Consider the following 21,153-nt stretch of genomic DNA (forward strand, 5'->3'; position numbering starts at 1 on the left):
CACTTTGTAGACCAGGCTGGCCTCGAACTCAGAAATCCGCCTGCCTCTGCCTCCCGAGTGCTGGGATTAAAGGCGTGCGCCACCACGCCCGGCGATCAGTTGAAATTTACTTGTTTCAGAGCAAATAAAAAATTACATTCAACTTTAGTCTACTTTCATATTTTAAAAGTTGATAAAATTAATATGTAACAAGATATTAAAACAGAACTATTACCTATTAATAGAACCAGTTTAAGAGTATCTCTACAACTTAAGACTTTATATAAATCAATTAAAACTTATAAAAAATTAATCTGTTCATATCCATTTTTTGAGAACTGGGTAAATTCTCTTTGCCACTATTTTCAAAAGTTTTCCAGATTTAGTTAAAACAACAAAACTTGTTTGAGGGCTGGTGAGATGGTTCAGCGGGTACTAGCACTGACTGCTCTTTCAAAGGTCCTGAGTTCAAATCCCAGCAACCATATGGTGGCTCACAACCATCCATAACAAGATCTGACTCCCTCTTCTGGAGTGTCTAAAGACAGCTACAGTGTACTTACATATAATAAATAAATTAATTAATAAATAATAAATCTTTAAAAAATTGTTTGAAAGAAAAAGGAGTGCTGAGCACCTGAGATTAAAAACCAAAAGCTTAATTATACTTAATACAATTTTGTTATACCACAGGTTGTATGTTTTAAAAGGATATAATTCTTAATACTTTCTATACATGCTGTTATCAGAACTAGTTCTCAAAATACTAATAATAGTCATACTTACCTTCCTTAATTCAACTACAACTTCATTTCGTTGTCTTCTCATAGTCTACAAAGAGTAAAAAAAATATATATATTACCCATACTAATCGTCCAGAAAAAAAAACTGTTTGTTTCTACCTTCTTGTACATTAACCTTTCTCTAATTTTCACCCCAAACTACATTTTCTGATCTTTCATAAACATACTCCAACTCCACTTAAGTAAATGGTTGATTCATCCTTCCATTTGCACAGATACAAAATCTAAAGCCATGTTTTCATGCAGTCACTTATCCAAAATCTTACTACTTTTCATTATCTCCTCTGCAAATCTTCTGGCCAACTTATCATTGTCTCTCTCCAAGACCATTGCAAATGCCTCCTAATATATGTCCCTTCTGTTTTTTGTTTTTAAATATTTATTTCTATGTGCATGTGTGCACATGTAGCCCAGGGAGGTAGGAAGATTGTATCAGATTTCCTAGAACTGACTGGAGTTAAAGGCAGTTGTAAGCTGCCATGCAAGTGCTAGAACTAGGTCCTTTGTAAGAGTGCAAATGCCCGTAACCACTGGGCTATCTCTTTGGCCCTCCATCTTGCTCTTCCTCCCTAGCCTACTCTTATCAGAGCTGGTTATCTTTTGGTATAGTATTCGTGCGCACGCACACACACACGCACACACACACACATGGAGAGGGAGAGAGCGAGAGCACACACGAGCAAGAGCGTGTCCTTGTACGTGTGCAGGTGAGCGATATTGGAACATAGCATTTTCCAAGATGGATCAAGATTGTTTTTAGACTTAATATCTCTCTGTACTCCAGTTTCTTCATCTACAAAATGGTAAGATAGGGTTTTTTTCCTTCTATTTTTTGGTAGGTGGATTTTTGCAATAACATCTCACTATGTACTCTTGGTTGTTCTGAAATGCACTATGTTGACCAGGCTTAGAACTCACAAAGAAAGACCTGTCTGCCGCTGCTTTGAGTGCTGGGATTCAAGGCATGTGACACCACACTCAAAGAGGCAAGAAGCACTCTAAGCTTTATCTCCTGTACTTTTTTGCTCTTTATTTTAAGACACTGTCTTACTTCCTAGGATAACCTTGGACTCACCCAGACCTACTCTGTAATTGTTGGGATTTACAGGGCTGTGCTACCAGACCCTACTCGGCCTACTTACAGTTACAGTAAGGCTGAAATAAGAAAATGCATTACTTGACACTTCCTGTGTGTTATCATTACTGTTATGTCCTCAGGTGGAATGTTCTCTCCTACCATCTTCAGTTCCGTCTTCTTTGAGTCTTTCACTGTCCATCGAATACTATCCTTTATCAAGCTGATTTTCTCTCATTGTCATGTATCATATTCTAAATTACCATACAATTTTATTTGTTTATTGGAGACCCCTACTACAATATTAATCCTTTCTATATATAAGATAACAAGGATAAATATTATTTCTTCTTGATTGTCTTAATTTTATTTGTGTAAAAACTTAGTCCCAATTTTTGTTCATATTACTTTATTCTGTGCTCTTCTGATTTTTTGGTACAGATAAGGATTTTACTAATACTAAATTAAAGGCTGCTAACAAAATAAGTATTGCAAAATGAATAATCAGCTATGAAAATCCGAGTTTTAAGATCTAGCATCTAATTTAAATATTACAACCCAAAAAAGAAATCTTTATTCTTCTTACACATTCATACAAATATGAAAACTGCTTACATTACTAGTCCCAAAACAGAGGATTAGAATTCAGTATCATACAAAGCCCCTTAGCAGTAAGAAAGTTTTCCAAACACCTGGAAGTAGAATTCAAGCCAATTTGAGAGTCTAAGGCTCATATTAAAGTTAAGTTAAAGCACTAAAGGCTAAGTTTCTGTAATGTGAAAATCTGAAATCCAAAATCCTCTGAAAATCCAAATTTGGAATGTTGATATATCTGAAATGATAAACTATACACCACAACTGTTTCATGATCAAAACTATTTGACACATTATCAAATTTTATCATTTAACTAATATATTAATGAAATATAAATGAATTTCATGTTTGAACTTTGGTCTTATTTTAAATGTACACAAAATTTTGAAAATGTAAAGAAAGATATTTTGGCCCCATGCATTTTGGGTGAGAGATACTCAACTTAACCAATAAGCTTTGCTTATTATAACAGAAAACAAACAACTTTATAACAAAAACTTTGCTTTCATGTAGACTATGGTACCTCTAACATGAATTACATAAAGGATGGTTCAAAGAGGTTAATAAGACAGACTTCTGAGGGCTAGAGGTATTAAACCTTTGTGTAGGTTTCACTAATAAGCACTGCACCTTAAAGAAGACAGGAATGTAACAAACTTCACTTTCTTCACATTAGTGCAAACTATTATATAAGTCCCTCCTATACTGTAATATATCCTATTTATTAAAGTTTGAGGTTTTAATAATTTAGAATTAAAAATAAAAACCAAAATACTTCAAACTCAAGGCTGGCTGGGCTATATTATGAAACCCTGTCTCAAAAACCAATTGATCTACTTGTCCCTACCAAAAAAGAGAGAAAACCATTAATAAGAATGGACTCAATTTAATAATGCAATAACAACATATGACTAGAGCTACTGTTACCTACAAAAACTCTTTGCAAAGTACAGTCTTTACTACAGGGTAAGAGTTTAACTTCTCCTTTCCAAAATAAACCCATCTCAAATCAAGGACATTTATTTTTGAGGTCCTGTGAAAGAGGTATATAAGGCTGCCTAGTTTCCTCGTATCTTAGAAATAAGGCTTTGCATATTACATGTAGTAATGGTTGTGAGTTTACAAAATTCACACTGCACTAAGCAGAGTTGTCAATTAGAATTTCAAAAGGCTACCACTCGCCAAAGACTTATTTATAAACCACAGAGCTAAGCAAAGGATAAAGGGGATAAATGCGGGAGGGAAAAGGGAATACAAAGTAGGAGGTTGCAGTTAAATTTTAGTTCAGAACTTTAAAATAGTCCATAATTTTCAAATTTGTCATATAGTTATAAAATCTTAAATTGAATCAAAGGAAAACAATTTTTAAAAGTTTAAGCAATTGTTTCTTAAAGAATCCAAAGTGTTATTTCTCAAAGGTATGCATTTTTTTAAATTTAAAATATATTTTCTATGTTTATATCACTATGCTTGAGTTTTATTATGTTCCCTGCTCTTAATAGAATACAGAGTCTAATACCTTCCAATTAATAGTTCATTTCCAGATAGTGACTACCTATTTTTCTTAATTTTTCTACTTTTGCTAATTTTCAAGTCACTTTTTAACCAATATGCCCGTCTCTGAATCTCTAAAATTAATTTATGATATAACTTAATATTATAAAAATTTTGGTATTTAAATTTTTCTTGGGCAAAACCAAGATTTATATTAATTAGAACGTATTCTCTTTAGAGAAAAAGCTTTAAAACATTTAAAGTTAGTCATCAAAAGAACAAGAAAATAATACTTTGATTTTATTTCATTCAGCATGTTACTCATACCTCAGGAAGGTTAACTTAGGTAATATTAAAACACATGAAAATAAAAATTTGAAATACTAAATCCAGGCAGAGGTAGCCCACATCTTTAATCACTATACAAGAGGATCTCTGAGTTTGAAGCCAGCCTGCTCTATAGAGTGAGTTTCAGGGCAGAGAAGCCCTGTCTCAAAAAAAGAAGAAGCAGCGGGGAGGCGGAAGACAGACTTTGTGTATAATGGAATACATTTTAATGAACTGTAATAAAGACTATATTATCCAGAAATTGTTAACAACCATCAAAACTTAAAATTAACCAACTTTACATCTATTAAAAATTTAACATATGTAAAGCTACATATATATGTCCCCAACCCAAAACATTAACATATATCATTGTTTCTAACCTGTTAGAAAGGATTTATTCCACCAGGTACATTTACGAACACTTATAATATCAGTAATCTAGAATCAAGGACAGAAGGCTTGTAAGGTGAGGGCTAGCCTAGCCTACATAATAAGACTCTATCTCAAAACCAAAACAATGCCCAGCTACAATCCATGAAAAGCTTATTAGCCTTCTTTTGCTAAGCACTAAAAATACAAAGATGGACCAGATGCACTGTATATCCACTCCCTTAAGAAGGAGGTGCTCCGGCCAGTGAGATGCTTCAGTGACTTTAATTTGACATCATGCCTAAGGACTTTAGTTGGATCCCTGGATTCATATAATGGAAGGAAAGAATCAACCCTATGAGCTGCCCCCTGACACAAGTGATGTGCATGCACACACAATATAATAAAAAGTTTTTAAAAAGATGGTTGTACTTTTTTGACAGAGAAATATAGTTTGCAAATTATCAAGAAGACCTAACATTTAGCAAATACTGGGTGCTGTGTACCATGCAAACATAAGACTCAATTTCATTTACTTAATAAATTAACACACACACACACACACACACAGATTGTTGTAGAACACACAGTTAAGTAGAATTTCCAGCTCTAGAACATAGTAACATCTTTAAACAGATACACAAACATAAGGTACTTTGACAACAGAAATACTTGTTTTGTTTTTGCTCTTTGAAACAGCATTTCACTATGTAATCTTGGCTAGACTTGAAATCATAAGAAATTCACCTGCCTTTTCTTACCCAGTGCTGTGATTAAAGGTTATCCATGCCTGGCCTAAAAGGCAAATACTTAAGATGACAGATATGCTAAATTCTTGACCAAAGGATTGAGATGAAGATGTTTGACACACATATATGTATATATGTGGGTATACAATACACGCACATATTATTATTATTATTGTTGTTGTTATTATTATTTACAAAAAAGAAGCTAAGATAAAATAAGGCATATACAGTCAAGAGTGGTGTTACACACATGTAATCGCAGAACTAAAGAGGCCAAGAAAGCAGGAAGATCAGCTAATCTTAGTTTAAGACAATCTGGATAACACAGGGGAAGACCCTGGCTCAAATGAACTACACACAGACAAAAAATAATGTTCAACATCCTTAACTATTAGGAAATGAAAAAAAAAAAAATCAAGGTTACATTGGGATTCTATCTCACTCTATGGCTATCAACAATAAAACCAAAACAAATGATGTTGACTAGGATGTATGGAATATGAAACACTTACTACATTGTTGGTGAGAATGTTAATTAACTGTCACTATGGAAGGGATTGGAGAGATGATGGTTCAGTGGCTCAGAGTATTGGCTGTTCTTCTAGGGGATCCAGGTTCAATTCCTAGTGCCTTCATGGCAATTTTTAACTGTCTATAGGTCCAGTTCTAGGACATCTGGCATCCTCACACCCATATACATGCAGGCAAAACACTAATGCACATTAAAAAAGGAAAAAAAAAAACCCTGTCACTATGGAAATTAGGATGGAGGTTCTATGAAGAAAATTAACATATATGATCCAGCTATACTATTTGTGGGTATGTACCCACAAGAATCATAGTCAGCTTACTTATGAACACCTGTGTACCCATGTTTACTGCTGCACTTTTACCAAATGCCAAGTCACAGATGTTATAGCATCATCAACAGATCAATGTATAAAGACAAAATCATATATACAGACAATGGAGTTTGATTCAGCCAAAACAGAGTGAAATCATGTTGTCTGTACGAAAATGAGTAGAACGAGAGATTATATTACATGGAATAAGTCAACCACACAATGACAAATATTACACTTCATTTTTTTCTCATCTGTATAATTTAGTACAGAAGAAAAGGGACCTGAAATTCAAAAGGGTCTAATATTACGAGGTGTTAAAGAGCAAAGGGCGAGGGGAAAAAGAAATGAAAGGATAATAGAAAATCCAATCAAATCACATGTATACATTATGGAAATGAATAAAGTCGACCGCTTTTACAACTCATATACACTAATCTTTAAATTAAAAGATGTTATGTGCAGGATCTGTGGACGAATGTCAGATGTGAAGAATGGCGGGAAGCAAGAGCCCATCAGTTTTATGAAAAGTCAAGTATATTGTTTCACTGCAGACAGATCTCAGCCCAAAGAAATATCAACAGCTAGAAGCATTTGGTAGGCACAGTTTATTTACCCACTTAATATGGTCAACCATGAGGTAGTAGACGACTAAGTTTTTGATGCCTATTAATTTATATATAAATCATTTCAAAGTATGGTATGTAGAATTATTACCTATATTGCTTTAGTAACTTGCCAATGTTAAATGGTTATTCCTACACTGAATAAGCTCTATGCTTAAGTTCTATATATCCTTTCACTTCTATTGAGAGAAGTTTGAATTGGATTCCTCATCACTAACAGTGTGTACTAATTAGAGATTTAATATCTCTACCTTAAGATATTATCTTTGAGAAATTAAACTATGGTTTGAAAATAACTGAACTTTTTCCTCATTGAATAGTCTTATGAAGGGTTGCAGTGGTAGTTTTCTCCACAGTAGATATCACTGACCCACCAGAATTGACATTTAACACTATGAGGAACTTGAAATACTACACTGCTGGAGAAACCAAAAAGTCATGAAAGCAATGGCAGTGACTGAGGACAATCAAGAAATGCACTTCACTCAACAAAGTAGGATGAATGGATGAATGACACTTTAGTGCTTGCAAGAATGTTCATTTTTCTTCAATCTTTTCAATGATTCTAACTGGTTGAAGAAAAAACACATGGGAAATGACAGTGGGAAGAATTACAACACTACAAAGTAAAATCAGATTTAATCAACCTAGGGAAGTCAGTGGAACCCAAGAACACAAGACTATGGACAAATCTCATTTCTCTGCTGTTCTGGTGCATTCTTAGATGAGAAAAACAACTCTAATTAAAAAAAAAAAGAGAGAGAGAAACAATGTTAAACTGGGCAGGGCAGCTCATGCCTATAACTTAGTACCAGGAAAATAAAACAGGAAGGCTGCCTTGATTTCAAGGTTAGCCTGGGCAACATAATGAGATTGCTTCAAGAACCAAAAACCAAAACCTCTGAGAATGGAGAGACGACTCATCCATGAGGGCACTGGTGGAGTACTCAGGTTTGATTCCTAGCACCTACCTTATCTCACAACCATCCCTAACTGCAGTTTCCAGGGATACAATGCCATCTCCTGACTTCCACAGGCACTAGACACACTCACACGGTGTACATAAATATACAAAAATAAATCTAAAACAAAGAAACAAATCAAAATAATCACCCACTTAAACAAAAAAGTTAATAAGTCAGTCATGATGGCATAATCCCGGCACTCACAAGGTAGCAGAGGCAAGAGGACCACTGCAAGGGTGGGGCCAGTCTGGTCCATATAGAGCTCCAGGATAAAAGGGCTACCCATTACAAAACAGCCCTCAAAATAAAACAATTAAAGTAAAATATGAAAATCAAAATAAGGAATGCTTCCCTCCTATAAGAACAAAATAAGTTTAAATTCATGATGTTCTTATGAAAATATGTTATTGTCTGTCTATGGCTTTAGTTTATTCATAGCTGTGAAACAGCAATGTATCTTCTCTAGGTTCTTTTAAGTGAATTAATACATATAATAAAATCATAAAGGTATGCACATAAAAGGAAAAAGAATGAAGCAAGAACAGAAAACAAAAAATATATGTCATTAATAACTTGTAGGCCAGAGGTTGAGAAACCCCGTTTATGTGACTGTTAAAGCCACACTGATTAAGAGTGATTTTATAAGGTGTCCCTGGTAGCTGCTCTCATCTCATGGGCCATCTCAACCTTTGTTTCTCTAGATGGAGGAAATGGGCAAACTGTCAAACACAACAGAGCATTTCATGGGCGCTTCTGTGGTCTCCTCCCTTGGGCTTCTGGCTTTTGCACTCAGTACCTCAAACTACCATTCTGTCCCTGCAAGTATGGTTTTTGGAGTTCCTGAGCAAAGCTGGTCATTTCCTTGGAACTGTTCAAAATGGGCTGTCCCATGTCTTAGGGACTTCATCAGAGTAAATTTTCCTTTCTAATTGCTTCTTTTCATTACTTTTAAATGAAAAATAGTTTTAATTATTATTTTATATGTATGAGGTTTTTGCCTGCAGGTTTGTCTGCACACCAATTTCATGTGTGGCACCTATAGAGGTCAGAAGAGGGTGCCTGACTCCTTGGAACTGGAGTTACAGATAGTTGTGAAGCCACCATGTGGGTGCTGAGAACTGAACCTGGGTCCTCTCTGGAAGAGCAGCTAGTACTCTTAGCCACCAAGCCATCTCTTTAGTTCCTCTTAATAAAAAATTTTAATTAAATAACACAAGAAAGAATAAAAATCATTTACTTTCAATTATTTCACTTCAGAGAGACAGGAAAAGAATAATTTTCTTTCTTTTCCTTTCTTTCTTTCTTTCTTTCTTTCTTTCTTTCTTTCTTTCTTTCTTTCTTTCTTCCTTCCTTCCTTCCTTCNTCTCTCTCTCTCTCTCTCTCTCTCTCTTTCTTTCTTTCTTTCTTCCTTCCTTTTTGTTTTTTTGGAGACAGGGTTTCTCTGTGTAGCCCTGGATGTCCTGGAACTCACTCTGTAGACCAGGCTGGCCTCGAACTCAGAAATTCGCCTGCCTCTGCCTCCCCCAGTGCTGGGTGGGATTAAAGGCGTGTGCCACCATGCTCAACTCAGAATAATTTTCACAAGAATATCAAGTCTCAGATATCCTGGATCTAGTTCAGTATTTTTTGTAACACACCACAACTTTTTCTACCCAAGGTCTACTTGTAGTATATATTTCTTCAAACAAGCTAAACTTACCTGCTATTTCCCACCTTAATATCCACTTTTAAAATATTATTCATCTTTCTTTATGATTTTATATCCAACTTTAATAGACAAATCTTCATTAAGAGGTAAATTACTGAATTATTTTGTTTAAGCACTGTTTAAAAAGCATTCTACAGGGCCTGGAGAAATGGCTCAGTGGTTATGAAAAATGTACCGCTCTTTAGAGGACTTGAGTTCAACTCCCAACACCCATGTCAAAAAGCTCACTACTGGTGTCTTCATGTGTGCATGCACTCACACACACTCGCTTGCGTGCGCGCGCGCATGCACGCGCATACACACACACAAACACACACACTCAGCTTTTTTAAGAATACTTTTATTTTTCCATAAATGTTCATTAAACCTCAGTCAGCATTTAAGGAGCTATTAGGAATATAATGATAAAATTCCTTGTCTCATAGAATTTACATTTTAGTGGGATAAGACAAAAAAATGGAATATAAAGTATATGAAATGGGCTAAATATTAGAAAAATATAAAGCTAGAGATTTTTTTTAGGGGATGGAATTAACAAGATGAGTAAGTGATCAAGTTATGTGGATATTGACATAGCATTTAGGGTAGATAAGAGTAACAACAAGGGAAAAAAGAAACCTATGAAAGAAAAAAAAAAAACAAGGTAAGGAATCTAAGATAGCCATCGTGCAATAAATAGGGGGTTAAGAAGACAAATGGTCAACCACTAAAGATTTTGGCATTAACTTTGTGCTAAGAAGCCAATGCTAGATTGTGAGCAACAGAGAGCTACAGTCTGTCTTTGGGGGGAAAAAATCTAACAGCTGGCTCATGCCTTTAATACCAGCACTTGGGAGGCAGAGGCAGGAGGATCCAAGTTCAAAGGCCAGCCTGGTTTACAGAGCAAGTTCTAGGATGTTCAGGTCTACACAGAGAAACCCTGTCTCAACCCCCACCCCCCTCAAAAAAGAAGGAAATTTTCCTAGTTTCTATGCTAAGTTACAGTACTCCAGGCTAGAGACTTGAGTGGGATCATGATATTTAAAGAATACACATTAAAGTGTACACACACACACACACACACACACACATACACGCAGAGGACTTAAATTTACTACACTGAACAGGGCATGACTGCAATAAGATGATGGTACTAAGGTTTTGGTTCAAGCAACTTTAGACTGAAATGTAACTAACTAAGATAGAAGAAATTTAATGATTACTAGGTAGGTCCAGGGAGTGGGGTAGGTTATGTCATTTTTGAAGTTGTTAAGTTTAAAATGCTTACAATGCATAAAAATAACATGATAAAATAATCAAATGAATCTAGAGTTCAATAAAGTTGGGAGGAGCCAGTGCCTGCTTGCATCCCCAGCACTCAGAAGGCCGAGGTTGGAGGACTGGAAATTCCAAGCTAGCCTAGGCCATTATAGTGAGACCATGTCTTGAAATTTGAAAGTAAAAAAGTCAAAACAAAAACAAAGAAAGGGAGGCATGGACGATATCAATGTAGAAGGCTGTCCGTATAAAAATGGTACAGTACAAATACAGTACCATATGGTAGGTACACCCTTAAGAGGTAGAAGAATAAACAACAGTCAGGACTATTCTGGAGTCACTCAGAAAAAAAGAAAAAAGAAAAGTGAAGAAAAAAGGAAAGGAGAGGAGAAGAGAGAAGGGCTTTTCCCATGGGAGCATAGTGACATCAAACAATACACTGATAAAGACTACAGGGCTTGTGAGGTGGCTCAGTAGGTGAAGGCTACACACAAGCCTGGCAACGTCAGGTACATCTCTGGAATCTATGCAAAAGTAGAAAGAGAACAAACTCTACAACACTGTCCTCTAACTTCTATATGATATACATGGATGTGTATGTGAAGTGTGTGGGTGCGGGTGTATGCACACACTTCACATGCATAATAATGTTCTAAAAATAAAGATGAGGACTGAGAACTACTCATTACTAGATACACATTAAAATTACCAAAACAGATAATTACCATAAGAATAAAGATTCCAAACCCATCATCCACAATGACTTATGGTCTATTTCTTTTATCATTTATTCCCACCACTAGACAGACATTCAGGTCTCTTAAAATATTGCTCAGGGCTTAAGAGTTGCCAACTCACATCTCATTCACTATGCTATGGTATTCTGAGTAAATTCTGAGTAAATGAAATTTAGGTATCTGGGAAACTCTACAATTTTTCAATGAAAACACCCCTTTCACTTTCCAGCCCATCCTTGGTTTCTTGGAACCACACTGCAAGCAAAGTCTCATTTTAAAAAAAGTCTCAGTATTTGATTTTAAGGGTTTCCCTCTACCAATGCAGCCAATGGGGTGGTCACCACACTTAGCCTAATTTTTATTTAGCCATTCATCTATCACTTTCACCCTTTTAATATTGTGAATAGCACCGCTGTGGATATGGGTACACAGAAATCTTGTTTTCAGCTTATCTAAGTCTATATACCTAGAATCAGAATTCTACTTTAATCTGAGGACACTACCTTTCCAAAGTACCTGGGCCACTTTTCATTGTTATCAACAGTGCACAAGGATTCTAACTTCTCCATAACTTTACCAACACAACCTTCGTTTTTTGTTCCTTTTAAAAATGTGTTCAAGTTTATCTTTTATTTACTTTCTTAATTTTTCTATTACCTTTGTATGTGCATGTGCACATGCCCGTGGATGAGTGTGCGGCAGCCGATGCGTGAGGTCAGAGCCCAACGCGTGTGTGGGCTCTGGTTGTTTCCTTTACCATGCAGGAGCTCATGGCCATGAGCTTGCTGCTGAGCCACTCATTCCATGGCACCCCAAGTCTGACATTTTACAGCAGCAATCCCAGATTCTTCAAGTGCCACGTTCTCCTTATAGATGTCCATTAGTAAATTCTATACCTCATTATTGTTTTAAATAATGAAGATCCCTTTCAACTTTGATAGGCACTATTTCAGAAAAAAAGAAAGTAAAACCAAGTTGCTATGTACTACCTGCTCAGAAAGAGGAAAACATAAACCTGAATTTTAAAAAAATCTCACTTAATTACTAATACTAACCAGACACATATTTCTTTCCTCCCTAAACATTTTTTTTCATTCAGGCATGGTGGCATACAACTATAATACAGGTACTTAGGAGGCTAAAGCAAGATGATCTCAGATTCAAAGCCAGCCTGGGCAACTTACTAAAAACCCTACCTCAAAAATTAATAAATAAAAACTATTTCCTTTAGTGTCAACTCTATGGCTGGCTTATTAATGCATGCTTCAAGTCCTGCTCAAGAGAAGGATCACTTGAACTCAAGTTCAAGGATGGTAAGGGCAGGACAGAGAGCACCATAACTAACAGAAGTTTTACAATAATTGGGGGAAGCTGACATTGAGTGAGCATACAAATCTCTGTAACTTTAAGGAGAGGAAAAAGGCATTCTGACAGCTAAAAGACAGCTAAAGTCGCTTGTGTGAAGGGCGTTAGGAAGAGGACTACAGTTGTCTAAGAGCTAGAAAAAAATAAAACATACAGGTAGGAAAAGTAGGTAAAGGTCAATGCTTGGAGGTCTCAACTGGGCATTCAGAAGCTAACTGTGGCACATAGGAAACTATTAAAGCAGGGGAGCATGGTTTTGTGTTTGGTTGGTTGGTTTGCACTGCTGGGTATGAAACCCAGAACCCTAAACATGCTAGGCAAGCACTCACCATTACTACTCCTCAGCCTGAATTTACTTAATTATTTTTTAATTTAATTTTATTTTTTAAAAAGTATTTTCTGAATTGTAGAGTGGTAATCTCAAAACAAACAAAGCCCTTTGTAGACAGGACAGCGCAGAGCCAATAACGATCTGCAACATTCTAACAGTTGTAGAAAGTGAACAGAAACTGAAACACCACTATAGTAGCAATCTTTTCTGAAAGAAACTACTTTCCACTGACTCTTCCTGAAGGTTCCTCATGTGAGTAGGAGAAAGATACCTGAAAGCCCAAAAAAACCAATCTACAAACAGTGCAACGGAAGGCAGGCAGGTAGGCAGACAGGCAGGAAGATTAATAGACTGGTCTGCTTAAACTTGGGCAGAGTTTACCACTCAGTTAAATTAGTAACTTAACATACCTTAATTTAATACCAAGACTAGGATAGTAGTTTGTGGAAAAATGAATAGTTCACTTGGCAGCAGGCAAGCAGTATGCTAAAAATACATGCATTCTCACAATCTTACCTTTACTATAATAGATAAGACCCTAATCTAAATAAAGGAGGGCTCCCTATTATTACTTAAGATTTCAGTCAAAACAAGTACCCAAAAAGGTGGGATTCTAAATTTTTAAGTGTAGAAATGTATTCTTCCCTTGAGTAGAAAAGTGTTAACAAATAGAAAACAATTAGGACTGCCTTTCCCTTCAAACTGAAGGTTTGTTAAGGAAATAAAGCAGTTTACTACAACTCTAGCCCCCAGAAGCTAACTACTCCTGCAAGGTTAACCTAAGCCCAGGGCTGAGAGAACTTGACCTGATACGAATTAAGAATACGAATTAAGCCTATGTTGTCCATTGCTTTTGGGCTCATGCTTATGACAGAATTTCAGACACAGATGCTGAATAAATATCTGCAGAACAAATGCATACAATAAATAGAGAGACGTAAAAGTCAGTGACAGAGCTGACTGCACAAGTTCAACTGTGACTACTGGGTAGGAGAAATTGGCCACCATCCCAACTCATTCTTTTAATTAATCTTTCTTTGTTATCATCGTAATGCCATTACTGAAGTTACACTCACATGCCATCCAGTTTACTCACTTAAATACAATGCAGTGAGTTTTCATGACTGCTATCATTTAACTCCTAGTGACTTTCATCACCACAAACAGCCCTATACCTAAAGCATTTTTTTGATTTCCTCTATCCTAACTCTTAGCAACCAGTAATTACTTTCTGTCTTCATTGAGTTACTTATTCCAGACATTTAACACTATATTATGAAATATCTGTGTCATCCATACCGTACCACCACCTCCTCAATACATCTTCCAAAATCTTTAGAATTTCTAGATAAGAGTGCTTTAGAAGCCAGGTGGCATATACCCATACCTACAACCCAGCAATGAGGAGACTGAGGAGGGATATCTTCAGTTAATAAATTGGAGGCCAGTCTGGGTTACAAAAGGAGATTGTGCTCAAAAAGAACGTCAGCCAAGTGTGGTGGCACATGCCTTTTCAGCCCAGCAGGCAGAGACCCTGTTTCAAAACAGCAACAAAAACCAACCAACCAAAGAATGTCATTAGAATGCTTATATGATGGGCCTATTATGAGCATACTTAAGAGATTTGGGACTTCACTTCATCATAATTGTTATTTGCACAATTGTTAACCAAACCTAGCATGTTGTTCCAGCCAGGGGGTAGAACTTTTTCATCTTTACATCCCAACTTCTGGGCAAGAGAGAGTGCTAAAGTGATCACCAACATAATACAAACATAAACATAATCATGCCTATGTATGTAAATGATGTGTATAAAATACCCCTCCCCCTAACCCTAACAACAATTATCTGGTGTTTTAGGAGCTGAGTATGTAGCTGTACCTGGAGAGCAGTACACTGGCAGAGGTCATGAAAGCTCTGTGGTCCTCCTCATATAACTCTTCCTTCTTCAATTTGGCTGTTCAATTGTAGCCTTTTAGTATCTGTAACTGTTTCCCTGGACTCTGTGAGCTACTTTAGCAAAGTAATTGAACCAAAGGAGGGTATTCATGGAAAACTGGATTTATAGCCAGGGGTCAATCAGAAGACCACACACAGCCTGTGCCTGCCTGCAAACAGCATAGGAAAAGTGGAGCTTATCTTTGGGGACAAAAGTGTGTGTGTGTGTGGGGGGGGGCAATTTTATGTGAGTAAATCCTAGACAGCTTCTGAAACTGATTTAGAGGACATCTAGCTGATATCTACTAAAAAAAAAAAAAACTGCTTGAGAGATTAATATTTAAAAATCTCCTTCCCCCAAATTTGTGAAAAAAAATCTCCCAGATCTGGTGCCAGGAGTACTGCACGTAGAGCAGTTCTGCTCTATCTGTATTTGTAAATGGGACTGTGGTTTGTTTGTTTTTGACTGACTTCTTACAGGAACCATAATGTTTTCAAGGTTATATCCATACCGTTCTTATATCAGCACTCATCCCTAGACTCTGACTCTAATCAAAATGCCAGCTGTTGCTTGGATTTATCTGATTATAAGAAAAAGATTTCCCATTATACTTGAACTATTTTCAGCTGGTTCTTTCCCCTAAAACAATTACATAATTTACAATCAGCTCCTTCTGCTTGGAGTTATTGGGCAACTTTCAATTTTAACATCATTAAAAAGACCACATTAGACCACTAGAGAGCCAAGCCACTTGGGTTTTCATAGTATCTACTAAAGAACCAGGTATGACAATAACTATGTTGAAATAGCAGATTAACATTTTGCTTCTTTTTGTGGACTACCAAAAGCTCCTCAAAGTGGCTAAAGAGGCAGGTCAAATAGCAACAAGGCAGGGCCATCGACAATGACTATGCAGAGACCACTCAATGTGGGGACTCCAGGGCACAACTCTCAAACTGAACTGCTACTTGGAGGAACCACAAACATACTCATTAAACTAAAGCAGGTAACAGAAGCAACAGGCTCAGCTGACATAGCTCAGCTGGGAGACCAATAATGGAAGGACACCAACACAGTATATAACACCTTCCATTATTTTTTATAAAAGGGAAGAAGAATTTGTTTGGTTCAAAGTTCAAGGGATACAGTCCATCATAACAGAGGACATGATGGCTTGGATAAACCCAGTAGGTAGCATAAGAAAATTTGCTTTTTTAGTATTAAAAAGTATGTCCATAATCAAATTAGGAAACACTATATTATCACACGATTTCCAGGTTTTGTTAATAAAAATTCAATGAAGTAACAAGTAAAATGTAATTTACATTAATATTACAAGTTTAAAAAAACCAAAACAATAAGAAGACAGGGTCTTACTTGTGTATGACAGGTTGGTTTCCCCATGTTCCTGTCTGTGGTCTCCTGAGGGGATTGCTAAGATTATAGGTGTGCAGACCACACAACGTTTGCATTAAGTTTGCAGTAAATGAAATCTACAGTGAAAGTGAAAAGGGACCAACTTCCTTCTGATCCTGTTTTCAATAGTCAAGCTACTCATACTAACAGCAAATGTCTATGACTTGAAAATTACTATGGATACTAGACAGTGTGAATTAGAAGTGTTTTCTAATGCTGTAGAGATGGCTCAGTGGTTAAGAGCACTGGCTGATCTACCCAGTTCGATTTCCATCACTCACATGGCCCCTTACAGCCATCTGTAACTCTAGTCCCAGGCAATCTGATGCCCTATTCAGACACTGTACACATGTAGGTAAGTGTGTGAAGGCAAAACACCCATACCCATAAAACAAAACAAAACAAAACAAAAACTGGTTAAACTTACAATCTTGTGGGGAAGCAGCAACAAAATCTACATAAAACATTAAGCCGGGTGGTAGTGGCAGCATATTCACTAAAATCCCCGCACTCTGGGAGGCAGAGTCGGGGATATCAGAGATAGGATATACTGAATGAGTTCCAGCACAGCCAGGGCTGTACAGAAAAAACCCAGTCTCAAAAAACAAGAAAGTCTGACGATCTGAGACAGATTCCCCAAACCCACCTGCTAGAAAGGGACACTCAACTCTTTCAAATTGTCCACTGATATAAAAAATGAGTCTTTTGTAATTAAAAGTGACAGTTATCTGTATCAAAAGCAATGCTAATAAATTATAAATATGATATAAAAGTATGGTTCATGGGGTCTGGGGTCCTGAGACATTTTAAAACAAAATTTTAAAGTTCAAAACTATCTTCCTGATAAAACATACATTAATGTGTGTGTGTGTGTGTGTGTGTGTGTTGATGTATGGGTACACATATGCATGTTAGCATTGCACTGATGCAAAAGGGTTAAAACTGTGCTCTAGTGCTCTAGCATAAACTAAGATAAACCAGCATTATGCTGTAATGGTGTCATTGTATTTCAGTTAGGCCAAGTTACTGGAGAATGTCCTTGGGCCTGGAGAATGACTCAGCAGTTAAAATCTCGGGCTGCTCTTCCAGAGGAATTGAGTTCAATTCTCAGTACCCACACAGCTACTTATAACCATCTGCCACTCCAATCCCAGGGGATCCAACTCCCTCTTCCGGCTTTCAGCAGCACCAGGCATACACAGTGCACAGACATAACATACATGGAGATGAAGCACTCATACTCTTTGATGCCAGGTATGGTATCTTTAATTTCAGCACTTGGGCGGTGAGGCCAGACTGATCTACATAGTGAATTCTAGGCCAGGGATGGCTACTTGGCAGGTTAGAAGCCAGCAAAGGCGACACAGTGAGACCTTGCCTTAATACATACACACAGAGAACATTTATCAACTACTGGCCTTTTCTAACTATGTAACAAAACAGGAGTATTCATAAACCACTCCTGCAGCAATATCTATAATCAGATGTAGAAAAAAAAGTACTTGGACAATTAGGTTGTGAATTGAACTATTTTTTTTTTCCCCAAGACAGAGTATTTTCACTTGAAAGAATGACAGAGAAATTATGGTTATTTTGATTTAGTGTCTGGCAGATTTAGTAAGTCTATGGCTTAAAGGAAAACAATCTATAATATTTACTGCTAATGATTAAAATGTGGGTTTTCAAGTAAAGATTTGTTTTAGAAAACTATGTCCACGACCATGAGCTTGACAAGTTTTGAACAATAGTGATTTTTCTGAATTGTAATAATATCAATTTCTTTTTTTCTTTCATTCTTTCTTCTCCTTAATTTTATTAAAAAAAAAAAAAAAACTTCTTAGGTTGGGAGGAAATCTTTTCATTGTATAACAAACTGTGTCAGCATTTGGAAGATCTGAGTAACTTCAGTCTGGTTTTGTCAGTGGAATGTTTTCCGAATAACTCGATACATGTAACAAAACCATGAAGAGATATATTTGAAGTGTCTGTGGTTCAATCAATATTTAACTTAACAATGTAAGGAGTACACTGATACAGCTTCAGACAAATGCCAACCAATCCTTACGAAATCATCATCCCTGGAGCTATACCATAGTATCATTAAGTAGCCTAAAAGGTAAATGCTTTTTAAAAAACCCTTATCTGTATGCTAAATTCAGAAATTGATATGGAGATACATACATATCTTCTCTTATAGATGGAAAAAAGTTAAATATGAACATTCTTTTCATTAAATAATTTTGGTTTGGGGAAGCCAAGTTAGTTTCCATTAAAATTTCTTCTATTCATTAAAACACAAAACAAAACTTTGAGGTGTTGGTTTCTCTTTTCCATCACAAGGGCCTCAGGGATTGAACCCAGGTCATTAGGTTTGACAGCAAACACTTTTGCCTGCTGAGTTATCTTGCCAGTCCAACATTTAAAAAGTACTGATTTCAGCCCCACATGGCCTTTAATCCCACCACTCTGGAGGCAGAGACAGGTGGATCTATGAGTTCAAGGCTAGCCTGTTTCACAGCCATGGCTACAAAAAGAAACCCTGCCTGGGAAAAACAAACAAACACCCCAAAAAGTACTGATTCTAATTTCCAAATTGGAAAATATTGAAAGAGATCCACAAATTAAAAATTAAAAGTCTGTAATGAGTTTTGAACCTCAAACATCTACAGACAGACTTCTGAACTAAAACAAGACTTCTTCCTTCCTCTTCTTCCTCCTCCTTCCTCTTCTTCCTCCTCTTCAGTCTTACCGAAGGCTGACTTCAAACTCACAGCAATTCTCCTGCCTCAGCCTGAGCCTGTTTAGAAAAGAATGCCTGGGATTGCGAATGAACACGAGGAGCCATGTGGGTGACAGGAACTGAACCAGACAGAGGACCACCAAGTCCTCTTAAGCACTGAGCCACTGCTCCTGCCTCAGCAAACATTTTGAATTCACACAGGTTAGTAGCCAGAATGACTCTTATGTCATAGAGATTTGCTGGTAATATGAGCAGCTTGACTAGTGAAAATGTTAAACTCTATACGGGCTTCTAAGTATGTGCCACCATGCCATGGCCAGCTCTGTTGTATTTTGTAGGTGCTGCTCAATATTCTCACAGTAGTGTCTAGCAGACGGAGTCTTCCTGAACACCGACTTTACCAAATCTAAATGGAAAGCAGGTAAGTTTTTAGTGTTAGAAGTTCATAAATGATACAAAATTCCAAAACTCTCTGTGCAGAAAGCAATAGTAATGCCTCACCTATAAAATATGCTAGTAGTGCATTAGGCTGAGAAAAATTAAAGATAATAGGATATAGTATTAAAAATAAAGAAGACTTTGATACACACCTGAGATAAAATCAATCTCTTGACTGTTAAGTCAGAAGCACAAACTTCTCTTTAATTTTCAAAATTGAGATGAATTAAAAGTTAAACATAACTGTCATAGGTGCTCATTCAAGATTGCTCCTGCTTCTGACCAACACTAAACTAGAAGGTCATCAAATCAGCAATGCATGTCAAATTTTTATTACGCACTCTCCTTCAGTATAGGCCTCAAGTAAATGTCCACTACCCCAGAAAACACTGAAAATATTTTAATAACCCACAACCTCTGTCAGGAATAGCTATCCATGGAGCTGGAGAGATGGCTCAACAACTAAAGGCATTAGTTGCTTTTCCAGGACCCTCATGATGGCTTATAACCACTTTTAAACCCAGATCCAGGGAATATGACACTGTCCTCTAGTCCCAGCAAACGACAGGTGCACACGCACTACACAGATATACATGCAGGCAAAATATCCATACACATAAAATAAAAATGCTAAAAAAAATACCCCATCAAAGCAAAACAAAACAAACAAACAAAAAAAACCAAACAACTACATTAAGGGTGTAGTGGTAGTGAGGAATGTCCTTAACCCTAGCACTTCAAAGGTAGAGGCAGGCAGATCTCGGTGGGTTCAAGGTCAGTTTGCTCTATACAACAAATCCCAGGTTAGCTAGGGCTACACTGTGAGATCCTGTCTAAAAATAAAAACACCCAAAAGGAAATGATTATATTAGAAAGCACAAGAACTTGGGCTCAATTGCCCCCCAAAACTAAACCAAAACAAGTATTCACATATGCATTTTTCCTAAAGCTGTTTTATTCTTTCAAAACCACTCCTACATTCTTCCCAACAGTGCATATTCATTTGGCATACTAGTAAACTGTGAAAATTATCAATGAAGCAATTCTGAAGTCAGTTGTCTTAAAAACTAGAAAAGCTGATAGGAAGCTAAAACAATAATTTAAATCCCAGTAATCTTTCTCTCAGAGGTCTCATATTGTTTCATGCATGAACTTTATTTGAAGAATTAGACAGTAGTTATTTTAAGCACAGTAAGTATGTTCCAAGATTTGTGATGAGAGAGGTCAGTCTCTAAAGTTATAAGACTCACTAGCTTAGCAATGTTTTCACTCTGTGCACTTTGCGCCAACAAAGCTAGTTCCTGAACACAAAACAGCACAGCACCTTTATTAAACCTTTCCAACCTGACTTCATATTTTATACTCAAAATTATGTGGTATTTTAATACTCATACT

At 36.6% G+C, this 21,153-nt stretch overlaps 1 protein-coding gene across 2 annotated transcripts in view; it reads right to left on the minus strand.

The window, feature by feature from the left end:
* Kpna4 (karyopherin subunit alpha 4) overlaps nucleotides 1-21,153 on the minus strand; it is a 59,671-nt gene that overhangs the window by 33,884 nt on the left and 4,634 nt on the right. For both annotated transcript variants that reach the window (XM_021158205.2, XM_029474993.1), the window contains exon 2: nucleotides 766-810. In XM_021158205.2, coding sequence (XP_021013864.1) covers nucleotides 766-810 — 45 coding nt within the window. The remainder of the gene's footprint in view (nucleotides 1-765; nucleotides 811-21,153) is intronic.

This window comes from Mus caroli, chromosome 3 (genome assembly GCF_900094665.2).
Source record: "Mus caroli chromosome 3, CAROLI_EIJ_v1.1, whole genome shotgun sequence".
Classification (NCBI taxonomy): domain Eukaryota; kingdom Metazoa; phylum Chordata; class Mammalia; order Rodentia; family Muridae; genus Mus; species Mus caroli.